This window comes from Schistocerca piceifrons, chromosome 4 (genome assembly GCF_021461385.2).
Source record: "Schistocerca piceifrons isolate TAMUIC-IGC-003096 chromosome 4, iqSchPice1.1, whole genome shotgun sequence".
In the NCBI taxonomy this organism is placed as follows: Eukaryota; Metazoa; Arthropoda; class Insecta; order Orthoptera; family Acrididae; genus Schistocerca; species Schistocerca piceifrons.
Window position 1 is genome coordinate 401757147 of NC_060141.1, and position 16667 is coordinate 401773813.

At 39.1% G+C, this 16667-nt stretch overlaps 1 protein-coding gene across 2 annotated transcripts in view; it reads left to right on the top strand.

Annotated features, from left to right (window-relative positions):
• The window catches only part of LOC124795441 (GON-4-like protein), a 180253-nt gene that overhangs the window by 69923 nt on the left and 93663 nt on the right, over positions 1-16667 (top strand). For both annotated transcript variants that reach the window (XM_047259464.1, XM_047259465.1), the window contains exons 5-7: positions 4900-5556; positions 5673-5838; positions 15609-15713. In XM_047259464.1, coding sequence (XP_047115420.1) covers positions 4900-5556; positions 5673-5838; positions 15609-15713 — 928 coding nt within the window. The remainder of the gene's footprint in view (positions 1-4899; positions 5557-5672; positions 5839-15608; positions 15714-16667) is intronic.

Sequence of the window (16667 nt, forward strand, 5' to 3'; positions counted from 1 at the left end):
CGTGACCTCATTTCCTCGTTCATTCTTACGTAGTTGAAACTTCAAGCAGATGTCTCCATCCACAGCTATATTCGGCCTTTCTTAATATAATGCGAAGAGGCAGGCTGGTAATCTTCTTCACTTAAACCAACCATCTGCTTGCTGCTCCCCCACATGATCTTTTGCCTTCAGTTTTTCCCTGCATGATAGTCTTCTCTAAATTATCCCCTTTCCTTCTCAAGATGTGCCCAAGGAACTGAAGGTGAAAGTTTAGTCAAGTTATGCCATAAATTTCTTTTTTCCTCAATCTGAATCTGTATAGCCTCATTTGTTATTCACTCTATCAATCTGATCTTCAGCATTTGCCAGCTTGTTGCTTCACAGGTGTTTCTATAGCTGAGCATTTTTATGCCTAAATAGCATAATCCAACTCTATTTCTAATCTAGTCTGCCACTCGTGGTCTCGTGGTAGTGTTCTCGCTTCCCGAGCAAGGGGTCCTGGGTTGATTCCTGGCAGGCTCAGGGATTTTCACCTGCCCTGAGATGGGTGTTGTTGTGTCATCTTCATTATCATCATTCATCCCCATTATGGTTGGAGGAAGGCAACGGCAAACCATCTCTATTAGGACCTTGCCTAGTACGAAGGTGCGGGTCTCCCGCATCGTTCCCCTATGCTCTGTCAAGAAGCATGGGACTTCATTTCCATTCCATTTCTAATCTAATTCACTCAGTATTGTCTGATTAATTTGACTACATTCTATTATCCTTGTTTTACATTTGTTGACGTTCATCTTATTGCATCTTTTCAAGAAATTTTCCATTCCATTCAATTGCTCTTGCAGGTTCTTTGGTACCTCTGACTGGATTTTGTCATTGGTAGACCACCAAGATTTTATTTATTCTCTCTGAACTTTAATTCCTTCTCAAAATTTCTCCTTGTTTTCTTTCCAGCTTGCTCAGTGTACAGATTGAATAACCTTGGAGGTAGGCAACAACTCTGCTCTTTCGCTTCTTAACTGTGGCTTCCCTTTCATGCCTTTCAACTTTTTATAACTCCAGTCTGGCTTGTATACAAGTTGTAAATAATCTTTTGTTCCCTGTATTTTGTCCCTGTTACCTTAAAAATTTCAAAGAATGTATCCCAGTCAGCATTGTCAAAAGCTTTTTCTAAATCTACAAATGCCATAAACCATAGTCTTACCTTTCTCCAACCTATCGTCTAGGATTAGTTGTTTGGTCATTATTATGTCACATGTTCTTGCATCTCTCCAGAACCCGAACAGACCTTCGCTGTGATTGGCTCTGACCAGTTTTTTTTCCCATTCTTCTGTAAATAATTCTTGTGATTGTTTTGCAGCCATGACATATTAAACTGATGGAGTGAATCCTATGGATTCACTCTTGTCCAGACCTGCCTTCTGTGGAATCCGAATTTTTTTGTAGCAGCTGCTTGGGATGCCAAGTTGAGAGGGGTGCAATGGACATCCAACTCCAAGATTTTTGCTATCACAGTTAGTAACGAAAACTGTACGGGTGAAAGTCTACAAGGGATGATGGATATAGGGGACACTAGATGATAGTCAATTGTGTGGAAAAATGCTCTTGAACCAGATCTGGCTGGCTCTCCCAAGGATCTCAATAATTCTAAGGGAATGTCTTCTACTCCATGGGTCTAGTTTCCACTTAGGTCTTTCAGTGCTCTGTCAAATTATTTTTGCAATATTATATCTTCCATCTCATTTTCACCTATTCTTCGCCTTCTCTTTCTGTAATTTTATTCTCAAGTTTGTTTCCTATAGGTTTACTATATTCTTTTCAGCTCTCTATTCTTTGCTTAGTACCAGCTTGCCAATTGAGCTCTTTCTGTTTATACAGTTTCTGTGCTTCTCATTTTCTCCAAAGGTCTCTGTAGTCATCCTATAGGCTGCATCTGTCTGTCCCCTAGTTACGATTGCGTCTAAATCCTTGCATTTATCATCTAGCCATTCCCAATTTGCCATTATGTGCTTTCTGTCAGCATCATTTTTTAGTTATGTGTGTTCTCTTTCACCTGCTTCATTTTATTCATAGGTTAAATTCTATACATCCTATGTCATCCCAGGATTCCTACTAGGCCATGTCTTTTTGCCTGTTTGACAGTCTATTGTCATCACTATACCATCTCTCAAAGTTACCCATTCTATTGTATTTCTTTCTCTTGTTTCAGTGAATGATTGCCTAATACTCTCTTTTTCAACTCTCATCAACCTGTGGATCCTTCAGTTTAACTAAGGTCCCATCTCCATAATTTCCGATTTCCATTCTGATTGCGGTGGAAAAAATGTTTCCTTTAATAATTTTTATTTTATGCATGGTAAATAAGTGCTTTGAACAGGTGGTTGACAAGAGTTATGTTTCATTATCCCAGGCAAATAAATATTTTTTAAGGTATGCCCACTGGGCCAGACCAAGTGCCATGTCATCTTCTTCCATTGTTTTATATAATGGAGTCTCTTCCCATGTGAGTGAAGGATGTAGCCCAATGTCCATCAATATTTAGCAGTCTCTCTCTCTCTCTCTCTCTCTCTCTCTCTCTCTCTCTCTCTCTCTCTCTTTTCTCTCTCTCTCTCTTTTCTCTCTCTCTCTCTCCCCCCCCCCCCTCATGTATGCCACATAAAATATTTGGTCAAAAGTGTGGCACCCATTTGTCTTCATCATAAAAGCACTACATAGGTGTATTGATAGAACACTTGGCTTCCCTCCTTTCAGCTTTTAAGCTTTTGGAAACATTTGTTACTAAATTATAATGCCAGAAGATGGAATATGTTTCCATTGTTTATGAGGCAAAGGTGAAATGTTGATGTGCAAATTTTGTGTGAATTGGTGTGGAATGCTACCAGCACACTACAGTGTTGTAATGGTTGACAAGGACATCTGATGACTGATTTATTCTGCAGTCTCATAAGGCGAATTTCTTAGTGTTACCACAATAGTGTTTGCATTTAGAGCTTCACTGACATTTACATTTTAGAGTAATGTCAGTGACAGTAATCTGGCGCATATAATTTACATTAAATCTATCTGACAGATTCCCAAGCTGGCACCCGGTAATGATTCTAACTCTATGCCTCCAAATATCACTCCATTGACTCATTTGGACAGAAAACATGTCTGTTGTGTCAGCCTTTTGTAAGTACACTTATATGCTCTTGGAAGAGTGACTTGACGTCACAGACTGTGTTGACCATTACTTGATGGAGAAATATGTCCATGGTAGAGGCAGGTGACCATTCCGATTTGGCACAACTTAGAAATATGAAATGGTCTTGGTTGGAAACTCATTCTTTCATAACTTACATTTTATTTTGTTGTCTGAATCAGTTTTATGTTTACATTGTACTGCACCAGTTAATGGTTGCCTGTATGTCTTCTGTTTGGTTTTTAAGTAACAAGTATCTCTGTTACGTTGTTCACAATGTTACCTTATGATGCCCATTTCAGCTTTGTAAATTTTATCTAATGTCAATATGAATTTCTTCTCTATATAAGTAGCATAAATGTACCTTTATCAAGTTGTGCATGATGTCCTAGCGTATAGTTCATCACTATGCATGGTTTCTTTGTAAAGTTACTCTTTGATTTCATTTCTATGTTCAGTGCTAGTGCCACTTGCTGACCTTCAGTTACTCCGTAGGTAGCTTAATTGCCACAGTAAGTTTGGCACTGGATCTCTTTGAGTAGGCAAGAGCACTGTCAAAAAATCCTATATGAGATGAGATTTCGCTGTATATGCTCACTTTCATGAACATTTTACTAAATTTTGATTTAAATGTGTGTATGACATTAATTGAAAATTCTGTATATGGATCATTAATATGCATACTTACATTGGTATATACACAGGGCGAACATTAATGAAACTGACAAACTGCAGGGATGGATTCCTGACTGGAAATGGAGAAAAATAGGTCTTATGAACGTGTTCAGGAAATACATTGCTGCCACTGTAGATGGCACTGACAAATGACAGTTCCTCTGTCGATGTGCCATGTTGTCCTTGGGTGTAGCAGGCTGTGTGATTGACACAGTGCACTGTAAACTGCAGAATGTTCCAGTATTCACGTCGGGAACAAATGGAGACAGTGTCTATGTACAGCCAAGCAGATGGAAATGGTCAAGAGGCAGCATGGTTACACCAAAACAAGTACCCTCACAGACACCAACCACATCACACAACCACATCACATAACATTTCAAGCCATTTTTGGGCATTTATGTCATCATGGGTCCATACAGACAGATGAACGTGCAGGGAGGTGGTGGGCTGTGTATACATCAGATTTGGAGCTTATACTAGGGTTTGTCTCAATATCCTGTTGAACCCAGTCTTCCAAATCTGGTGTATATGCAGTCCGCTGCCTCCCTGCATGTTTATCTGTCTGGAAGGACCCATGGTAACACAAGCACCTCAAGAGGGTTTGAAATGTTGTGTGATATGGTTGGTGTCTGGGAGATATTTGTATTGATATAGCCATGCTGCCTCTTCGCCATACACAACATGATCTCGGTTTGTTTCCGACACGAATACCGAACCATTCTAATGCTTACAGTATGCTGCATCAAACACACAGCCTGCAACACACAAGAAACACAAGGCATGTGCTCAGAGGAACTGTCATTAGTCTGCACCATCGACTGTGGCAATGACGCGCACACACACACACACACACACACACACACACACACACACACACACACACACACTCTTCTACAGTGGCCTGGATTGGCACTGTCTTATTCTTAGCTCTGTTGCAGTATATGAGAACAGTCACTTTTGCAGTTTTCAGAATGAGCCTTCTAATGAAAACACACACTTCATTATTTAAAATACTTAGTTTTGCTTAATTGTGTCAGTTATGTTGTGAATATTAACTGTTACAGAGTGATGACGATAAAGAGATGGAAACAACAAAGGAGAGCAATGATGACAGTATTAAAAGCGGTGGTGAGGATACAGAAGGAGAAGATGAAGAAATAGTGGAAGAAGAAGAGGAAGATGTTGATGAAGAAGAAGAAGAAGCAGAAGATGAAGAAGAAGCAGAAGAAGAATCAGAGAAGGAAAGTGATAGTGGGAGTGAAAGTGAAAATGAAAGTGGCAGTGACTCAGAAGAGGGAGAAGAAAATAAAGACAATACCACTGAGGTTCATCACAAGGGTTTGGAAATCGATAGTGATGAGGAACTGGAAAGTGAAAGTGAAGAAAGCAGTAGTAGTGGAAGTGATGAGGAGACAGACAGTGAATGTGATACGGGTGGAGACAAAGATGTCACGCAAAACAAAGTTGATGATTGTGAGGAATCTAGAGCAGATACGACTCCCACAAAAGAGCTAAATGATAAGCAGCTTTCTGCTGAAATAAACAGTCATAAGGTACCTGTGGATACTGTTCATGTTAACGACTCAGATAATACATGCAGTAAATCAGAGAGATCACCACACGTATCATTTTTGCTGCCTGATGAACATCATAGTGAGATGCATTTAACGGATGATTGCTCAAACTTGTCAGCTAAAGATAGTTTAGGTGGGATAGGAAAAGTAAGTTTTTATTCTGTGGTTATTTGGGACCATAGAGTCTCTGTTTTGTAAAACTCTCATCTTGGCACGTTATTAAATGATCTTATGATGATTTGTTTTTTATTTTCTGTGTATAGGAAAGTATTGGTCAGAGAACAAGATCCAAACTGTCTCTGAGTGACACACCACTCGAGGCTATAGAGCGTGCTTTTATTCCACCTGATATAACAACAGATATGTATGACTCTGAATGTGATGATGAAGATTGGAAGAATTTCCTGAAAGGTTTTACAGAGCCATTATGTAAGTAATTAAAAAAAAATAGAGCATTTTGTTTGCTAGGTAATTCTAAGATGGCCCGGCAGATCATTACCTTAAGGATCAGATTACAGACCCACAATTTCTGTTTTTGGTTCTCCATATCTCTGGGTTTTTCTGGAATTTACTGTAATTTCCATTCTGACAGAGCTTTTGTATGTGAAAAATTGCAACTATATTTGGAGCCCACATTAAACTTTGGTTAGTTTGATAGGATTCACATTTGGGGGAAAGCAAGAACTAATCACCGAAAGACCAATGTTTGTAAAACCTTCTTGTTGATGACAGTTTTACTTTATATAACTTTTTGATTAGTGATATCCTGCTACAGGAACTTTTCCATAACACTAGAACCACCATATTACTCTGCTGGCCATTAAAATTGCTACACCAAGAAGAAATGCAGATGATAAACGGGTATTCATTGGGCAAATATATTATACTAGAACTGACATGTGATTACATTTTCACACAATTTGGGTGCATAGATCCTGAGAAAGCAGTACCCAGAACAACCACTCTGGCTGTAATAACGGCCTTGATACACCTGAGCATTGAGTCAAACAGAGCTTGGATTGCATGCACGGGTACAGCTGCCAATGCAGCTTCAACATGATACCAAAGTTCATCAAGAGTAGTGACTGGTGTATTGTGAAGAGCCAGTTACTCGGTCACCATTGACCAGATGTTTTCAATTGGTGAGGGATCTGGAGAATGTGCTGGCCAGGGCAGCAGTCGAACATTTTGTGTATCCAGGAAGACCCGTACAGAACCTGCAACTTGCGGTCGTGCATTACCCTGCTGAAATGTAGGGTTTCGCAGGGATCGAGTGAATGGTAGAGCCACAGGTGGTAACACATCTGAAATGTAACATCCACTGTTCAAAGTGCCTTCAGTGCGAACAAGAGGTGACCAAGACGTGTAACCAATGGCACCCCCTACCATCACGCTGGGTGCTACGCCAGTATGGCAATGACGAATACACACTTCCAATGTGCGTTCACCGTGGTGTCGCCAAACACAGATGTGACCATCATGATGCTGTAAACAGAACCTGGATTCATCCGAAAAAGTGACGTTTTGCCATTCGTGCATCCAGGTTCAACGTTGAGTACACCATCGCAGGCACTCCTGTCTGTGATGCACCGTCAAGGGTAACGGCAGCTATGGCCTCCGAGCTAATAGTCCATGCTGCTGCAAACAACCTCAAACTGTTCGTGCAGATGGTTGTTGTCTTGTAAACGTCCCCATCTGTTGACTCAGGGATTGAGACGTGGCTGCACAATCCATTACAGCCAAGCGGATAAGATGCCTGTCATCTCGACTAGTGATACAAGGCCGTTGGGATCCAGCACAGCATTCCGTATTACCCTCCTGAACCCACCGATTCCATATTCTGCTAACAGTCATTGGATCTCGACCAGCGCAAGCAGCAATGTCGCGATACGATAAACCGCAATCGCGGTAGACTACAATCCAACCTTTATCAAAGTCGGAAACGTGATGTTACACATTTCTCCTCCTTACACGAGGCATCACAACAACGTTTCACCAGGCAACACCGGTCAACTGCTGTTTGTGTATGAGAAATCGATTGGAAACTTTCCTCATGTCAGCACGTTGTAGGTGTCACCACTGGCGGCAACCTTGTGTGAATGCTCTGAAAAGCTAATCATTTGCATATCACAGCATCTTCTTCCTGTCGATTAAATTTTGCGTCTGTAGCACGTCATCTTCGTGGTGTAGCAATTTTAATGGCCAATGAACCATGGACCTTGCCGTTGGTGGGGAGGCTTGCGTCCCTCAGTGATACAGATAGCCGTACTGTAAGTGCAACCACAACGGAGGTGTATCTGTTGAGAGGCCAGACAAACGTGTGGTTCCTAAAGAGGGGCAGCAGCCTTTTCAGTAGTTGCAGGGGCGACAGTCTGGATAACTGACTGATCTGGCCTTGTAACACTAACCAAAACAGCCTTACTGTGCTGGTACTGTGAACGGTTGAAAGCAAGGGGAAACTACAGCCGCAATTTTTCCCGAGGGCATGCAGCTTTACTGTATGGTTAATGATGATGGTGTCCTCTTGGGTAAAATATTCCGGAGGTAAAATAGTCCCCCATTCGGATCTCCGGGCGAGGACTACTCAAGAGGATGTCATTATCAGGAGAAAGAAAACTGGCGTTCTACGGATCTGAGCGTGGAATGTCAGATCCCTTAATCGGGCAGGTAGGTTAGAAAATTTAAAAAGGGAAATGGATAGGTTGAAGTTAGATATAGTGGGAATTAGTGAAGTTCGGTGGCAGGAGGAACAAGACTTCTGGTCAGGTGACCACAGGGTTATAAACACAAAATCAAATAGGGGTAATGCAGGAGTAGGTTTAATAATGAATAGGAAAATAGGAATGCGGGTAAGCTACTACAAACAGCATAGTGAACGCATTATTGTGGCCAAGATAGATACGAAGCCCACACCTACTACAGTAGTACAAGTTTATATGCCAACTAGCTCTGCAGATGACGAAGAAATTGAAGAAATGTATGATGAAATAAAAGAAATTATTCAGATTGTGAAGGGAGACGAAATTTTAATAGTCATGAGTGACTGGAATTCGAGTGTAGGAAAAGGGAGAGAAGGAAACATAGTAGGTGAATATGGATTTGGGCTAAGAAACGAAAGAGGAAGCCGCCTGGTAGAATTTTGCACAGATCACAACATAATCATAGCTAACACTTGGTTCAAGAATCATGAAAGAAGGTTGTATACATGGAAGAACCCTGGAGATACTAAAAGGTATCAGATAGATTATATAATGTTAAGACAGAGATTTAGGAACCAGGTTTTAAATTGTAAGACATTTCCAGGGGCAGATGTGGACCACAATCTATTGGTTATGACCTGTAGATTAAAACTGAAGAAACTGCAAAAAGGTGGGAATTTAAGGAGATGGGACCTGGATAAACTGAAAGAACCAGAGGTTGTACAGAGTTTCAGGGAGAGCATAAGGGAACAATTGACAGGAATGGGGGAAAGAAATACAGTAGAAGAAGAATGGGCAGCTTTGAGGGATGAAGTAGCGAAGGCAGCAGAGGATCAAGTAGGTAAAAAAACGAGTGCTAGTAGAAATCCTTGGGTAACAGAAGAAATATTGAATTTAATTGATGAAAGGAGAAAATACAAAAATGGAGTAAGGGAAGCAGGGAAAATGAAATACAAACGTCCCAAAAATGAGATCGACAGGAAGTGCAAAATGGCTAAGCAGGGATGGCTAGAGGATAAATGTAAGGATGTAGAGGCTTATCTCACTAGGGGTAAGATAGATCCTGCCTACAGGAAAATTAAAGAGACCTTTGGAGAAAAGAGAACCACTTGTATGAATATTAAGAGCTCAGATGGAAACCCAGTTCTAAGCAGAGAAGGGAAAGCAGAAAGATGGAAGGAGTATATAGAGGGTCTATACAAGGGCAATTTACTTGAGGACAATATTATGGAAATGGAAGAGGACGTAGATGAAGATGAAATGGGAGATATGACACTGCGTGGAGAGTTTGACATAGCACTGAAAAACCTGAATCGGAACAAGGCCCCGGGAGTAGATAACATTCCATTAGAACTACTGACAGCCTTGGGAGAGCCAGTCCTGACAAAACTCTACCATCTGGTGAGAAAGATGTATGAGACAAGCGAAATACCCTCATACTTCAAGAAGAATATAATAATTCCAATCCCAAAGAAAGCAGGTGTTGACAGATGTGAAAATTACCGAAATATCAGTTTAATAAGCCACAGCTGCAAAATACTAACGCGAATTCTTTACAGACGAATGGAAAAACTGATAGAAGCCGACCTCGGGGAAGATCAGTTTGGATTCCGTAGAAATATTCGAACACGTGAGGCAATACTGACCCTACGACTTATCTTAGAAGCTAGATTAAGGAGAGGCAAGCGTACGTTTCTAGCATTTGTAGACTTAGAGAAAGCTTTTGACATTTCAAATTCTGAAGGTGGCAGGGGTAAAATATAGGGAGCAAGAGGCTATTTACAATTTGTATAGAAACCAAATGGCAGTTATAAGAGTTGAGGTGCATGAAAGGGAAGCAGTGGTTGAGAAGGGAGTGAGACCGGGTTGTAGCCTCTCCCCGATGTTATTCAATCTGTATATTGAGCAAGCAGTGAAGGAAACAAAAGAAAAATTTGGAGTAGGTATTAAAATCCATGGAGAAGAAATAAAATATTTGAGGTTCGCAGATCACATTGTAATTCTGTCAGAGACAGCAAAGGACTTGGAAGAGCAGTTGAATGGAATGGATAGTGTCTTGAAAGGAGGATAGAAGATGAACATCAACAAAAGCAAAACGAGGATAATGGAATGTAGTCGAATTAAGTCAGGTGATGCTGAGGGTATTAGATTAGGAAATGAGACACTTAAAGTAGTAAAGGAGTTTTGCTATTGGGGGAGCAAAATAACTGATGATGGTCGAAGTAGAGAGGATATAAAATGTAGGCTGGCAATGGGAAGGAAAGGGTTTCTGAAGAAGAGAAATTTGTTAACATTGAGTATAGATTTAAGTGTCAGGAAGTCGTTTCTGAAAGTATTTGTATGGAGTGTAGACATGTATGGAAGTTAAACATGGACGATAAATAGTTTAGACAAGAAGAGAATAGAAGCTTTTGAAATGTGGTGCTACAGAAGAATACTGAAGATTAGTTGGGTAGATCACATAACTAATGAGGAGGTGTTGAATAGGATTGGGGAGAAGAGAAGTTAGTGGCACAACTTGACTAGAAGAAGGGATCGGTTGGTAGGACACGTTCTGAGACATCGAGGGATCACCAATTTAGTATTGGAGGGCAGCGTGGAGGGTAAAAATCGTAGAGGGAGACCAAGAGATGAATACACTAAGCAGATTTAGAATATGTAGGTTGCAGTAGGTACTGGGAGATGAAGAAGCTTGCACAGGATAGAGTAGCATGGAGAGCTGCATCAAACCAGTCTCAGGACTGAAGACCACAACAACAACATAATGTATATACCTAGAACCAATGATGCGCGGTCAGTTTGACCGCTATATGAAAGTTATTATTTTTGTTCTCATTATCACTGTTTCAAATGTGTATTTTAGGTTTATAAAACTAAAATAAGATGAATTATATAATTTTTCTCAAACTTAATGTTTTTTCCATGTATTACATACAAGAATGAGTTTTTAGAGACGTTTTTTCTAATTAACGAACACAGTTTTTATTCAAATTCTTTTAGTAAAGAAGCTGATGTATTTATTGTGTACTCATTATTATAAAATTAATTACTGTAATATTTTAAGTAGAGCACTTATAATCATGATATCTGTTTGCCAAATCCACATATCACAACATATTTGTAAAATAGTGCCTGACTCTTTCTTCAGTTTATTTGCACTCACTGATGTGATTACACATCTTTAGTAGTGTTCTTAGTTATGTCCTTTGATCAAGAACCACATACTTGCCGTTTGCACTTTTTGCTTATATAACTTGTCTTATTCCTAAAATTCTTCATTTGCCATTGTCTCCTCATTATATTTCCTTCCACACAGTTTCCAGATTCAGCTTCTGTTTCTCTAAGTCTACAAATGCTAGAAACGTAGGTTTTCCTTTCCTTAATTTTTCTTCTAAGATAAGTCGTAGGGTCAGTATTGCCTCATGTGTTCCAATATTTCTACGGAATCCAAACTGATCTTCCCCGAGCTCAGCTTCTACTAGTTTTTCCATTCGTCTGTAAAGAATTTGCGTTAGTATTTTGCAGCCATGACTTATTAAACTGATAGTTCAGTAATTTTCACATCTGTCAACACCTGCTTTCTTTGGGATTGGAATTATTATATTCTTCTTGAAGTCTGAGGATATTTCGCCTGTCTCATACATCTTGCTCACCAGATGGTAGAGTTTTGTCAGGACTGGCTCTCCCAAGGCTGTCAGTAGTTCTAATGGAATGTTATCTACTCCCGGGGCCTTGTTTCGTCTCAGGTCTTTCAGTGCTCTGTCAAACTCTTCACGCAGTATCTTATCTCCCATTTCATCTTCATCTACATCCTCTTCCATTTCCTTAATATTGTCCTCAAGTACATCGCCCTTGTATAGACCCTCTGTATACTCCTTCCACCTTTCTGCTTTCCCTTCTTTGCTTAGAACTGGGTTTCCATCTGAGCTCTTGATATCCATACAAGTGGTTCTCTTTTCTCCAAAGGTCTCTTTAATTTTCCTGTAGGCAGGATCTATCTTACCCCTAGTGAGATAAGCCTCTACATCCTTACATTTGTCCTCTAGCCATCCCTGCTTAGCCATTTTGCACTGTCGATCTCATTTTTGAGACGTTTGTATTCCTTTTTGCCTGCTTCATTTATTGCATTTTTATATTTTCTCCTTTCATCAATTAAATTCAATATTTCTTCTGTTACCCAAGGATTTCTACTAGCCCTCGTCTTTTTACCTATTTGATCCTCTGCTGCCTTCACTACTTCATCCCTCAAAGCTACCCATTCTTCTTCTACTGTATTTCTTTTCCCCATTCCTGTCAATTGTTCCCTTATGCTCTCCCTGAAACTCTGTGCAACCTCTGGTTTCGTCAGTTTATCCAGGTCCCATCTCCTTAAATTCCCACCTTTTTTGCAGTTTCTTCAGTTTTAATCTACAGTTCATAACCAATAGATTGTGGCCAGAGTCCACATCTGCCCCTGGAAATGTCTTACGGTTTAAAACCTGGTTCCTAAATCTCTGTCTTACCATTATATAATCTGTCTGAAACCTGTCAGTATCTCCAGGCTTCTTCCATGTATACAACCTTCTTTTATGATTCTTGAACCAAGTGTTCTATGATCTGTGCAAAATTCTACCAGGCAGCTTCCTCTTTCATTCCTTACTCCCATTCCATATTCAGCTACTAGGTTTCCTTCTCTCCCTTTTCCTACTACTGAATTCCAGTCACCCATGACTATTAAATTTTCGTATCCCTTCACTATCTGAATAATTTGTTTTATTTCATCATACATTTCTTCAATTTCTTCATCATCTGCAGAGCTAGTTGGCATATAAACTTGTACTACTGTAGTAGGCATGGGCTTCGTGTCTGTCTTGGCCACAATAATGCGTTCACTATGCTGTTTGTAGTAGCTTACCCACATTCCTATTTTTTTATTCGTTATTAAACCTACAGAGGCATATAGACAATCATTTTTCCCCTTATTCTATTTGTGATTGGAACAGCAAGGGAAATTACTAGTAGCAGCACAGCCAGTGGTGGCCAGTTATCATGTGCTAATGTGCTACAGCATACTGTAAATATTGCACTAAAATTACACCATCTCTCTTCAAATGCGAACCGAAATTGCACTAAAATTTCCCCACTTCTCTTCAAATGCATGCTATTATGCAAATAAAATGGATGAAAACTTTTATTGTAGTGCTCTCTCCATGATAATTAGACATCAGTGCTGAGTGCTGAAATGATTGTCAGCTGCACTACAGTCAACTCAGACAAGGGACACAGCTGTCTTTTTTTGACTGGGCATGCTCTGATGTAACATCATCTCTGCTGGTGCTTTGAGTGCAAGATTGCTTGCAGCACTAGACCAGCATTTTTCTTTGAAATTGCTTGCAACATAATGTGCAGGCATAGAGTATAAGGGTTTTTTGAGGAGCGGTTGCAGTAATGGCTTCGTGGGCAAGTGGTTACCTGAGCTGTCTGGTAATTTGTTGACCAGGTTTCGATTACTGATGCTACCAACATTTTTATTTTATTCCTCACAATTTTAAACAATTAATTACAATTTTTAAATATATTTAAACAATTTGATTTAAATACATGAAATTAATATATTCTATTTAGTTATGATTACTGCCCTTGTTATTCAAAAGCCTATAGATAATTATAAAAAAAGACGAGTATATGAGCAAATTTAGTAGGGAAGATTTTTTCCAAAGTGAGTACCACAGAAATGAATTTATTAAAAGAAGGTGGCATTATCCAGTTTTGCTGTCTTAATTTTGTTTGTTCATGACTAGTTTCAACCTTTGTGAATGTCAAGCTGTCAAACCAACAAGACAGCATTTGTGAACCAAAACGAGTAGAAAACACAAATTTCAAAATACTGATATTTCAATATATAAGACATAGTTTTCTATTGTAGAACCACAAAATCACTTTAGAATGGCCTAGTAAGCTGAAACTAACTGTGAACAAGTAAAATTAATGCAGCTAATGTGGAAAACACCGCCTTTTTTTTTTTTTTTAGTAAGAAAGTGTTTTCTGTTGTTGATCTACTAAAGAGGCCCCTTTCTGGTAGATATTAGGAGGAGAAAGTGAGATTTAAAGAGTTAGGTAGATCTCCAAATGTAAATCTAAAGACAGGAGAGTGTGGGACAAAGTACACCAATTCAGCTCAACCTATGTGAAAAAAAGTTGGTAGATGCTCCTTTCAAGTTCCTAGGATGTTTCTAGTGAGAACTATAGGAAAAGGTAAAACGCCCTCTAAAGATTTACAAATATAATATGAGGAAATTTTGAGAGGGAGAACTTAGAACAGCATGATAGTTGAGTGGTTATGAGCAGAGGTTGGTAATTTGGTGGCTGGGCTTCAATTCCCTCTGGTTCCAAGTCTTTGTTCTTTTGTTTTGTTTTAGTCCATGCAATGTTAAATGGCTAATTATAAAATTTAAATGTATTTAAACAGTTCAGTTTATATGTGTAAAATTAATATATTCAATTTAATTATGAGTGCTATCCTTGAAGTCAAAAGGCTATAGGCCACCATATTGCAGCGCACACAGGTAAAATTTAGCACAAGCCACCACTGGGTACAACATACTTTCCAGCATGATTTGCAGTGTGTGTATGCAGTAGATGTAGATGGAATTGGTTCATAGCTTTACTTGACTTAACAATCAGGTGTAAATTGTGCAGAGAAAGGCCTTATTTACCTTTCTTTGTTTCTCTATAGTCGCAAAATTTCTGTCGCACCTTAAAAAGCTGTAGTCACTCCAACACTTGTATGTTCTCTCTTCATACCATCCTAAATTAAAGGGAGGTGACTTTGGTGCATGACATGTGGATCTCCAGAGGGAAGCACTGCTTTACACAAAGCCCAATGCTAATCCAACAATGAATAACTGAAACATTCTCTTCATGATTTAACACTTGGATAAAGCCTACAGAAATGCCAAAGAGCTCTGAGAACACAATACGTTTTGTGAAGAAATGGCACTTAGAACATTTTATATTTCCATTCTTCATTTGATGAAATTGTGGCTGATTGAAGTGTTTTTTCCTTATGTTTATATAATTTGATCCAATTATGGTCATTGAACTGTTATAAATCTTTAGCAGATTTCTGTCCTGGGCTCAGATTGTGATGTTAAGTGTCCATAAATTTTAGTATTTTTGAGTCAGGAGGATAATTTGGCAGTGCTGACACATTCTACTCTGGTGACCCGTAGAATTAAGATAGCTCATTTTCTTTTTTGCATGAACTCTTCTTCATTTATGCAGACAATTATGGTGTAATTATATCTCTGTTAGATCATGCCACGTGATTTATGAGACATTGCTGTATGAAAGTGCTTGAAACCAATTCAGAGGCCACTTTAAACACATCTCCTTTGAGTATGTTGGGTTACAGTATCAAGTAGTTCTCTCTCTCTCTCTCTCTCTCTCTCTCTCTCTCTCTCTCTCTCTCTCTCTCTCTCTCTCTCAGTATAAATGTTACTGGTATTGGTATTTTTTCAGTGCCAGATATGAACAATACAGTGGATGATGATGAAGATGCTGACCCAGAGTACAACATTCTAGCTGATGTGGAAGAGGCTGAAATGGAAGAGGAGAAAGAAGATAGTAAGAAATCATATGTTCATATATCTCTATTTATTCTGCTTTGTTTCCAACTATAAACACAACAGCAACAGCAGCAGCATTAATTTTTGTAAATCATAAATGAGATATTCTTGTCATTCAGTTACAGTAGACTGTAGTAATAAACATTTTGCAACAACAACAGTGGCTGAAGTAACTTGATGAAGAATAACAGCCTTTGTATCAAGAATAACAGCCTTTGTAGCTCTGCTGTGATACTTGTTCATTCTTTCACACAATCAGAAAGACACACTGCTCAGTTTCAATGTTTTTTGAATATGTGATAAACACAGGCATGAGGGGTATTTGAAGCAAGATTTCATTTCAGTTTTCAAGTTCATTGATCTCTTATATCAGACATCTTTCTGCGTACTCTGAGAGAAAGTCTTTACAGTTTGATCTATTTGTTAGAAGGTGACTGAAAGCAGGGAAGTGTGTTTCCATGCTGAATGCTTTTAGAGTGTTTCCTAATTTTCATTGACATGTGGACATTTTCAGAAACTGCATCATTATTAATTGTAGGTTATGAGAGAGTTAGTGAAGTTATCAACAAATGGCTTAATCACTGTAGATTGTACTCATGCTGGAATTAACATAATGGGGAGCACATATGCATCATCATTGAGAATCTTGACTGGGATAAACAGAATAAAGTGTATTGTAAAGATGGGTCTGTTTTCATTATAGAAGAATGAAATGTGTTTTTCCCAGGATTTGTCAAAATAGTGTCTCCTGTAAAAGAACAAGAGTTTGGAAATTTTGAATTGTGCTATAACCTGTGATGTCTCATGTGTCCACCTTTGTAACACAGAATGAAACACATGGTAGTAGTAGTTAGGAGTAGTTTGAAGAATAAATCAACTCTGTGGCAAAGTTCGAAAAATGTATTACTTCTCAAAAAATATCAAAACTGCTCCACTCAGTGTCAAAACACAC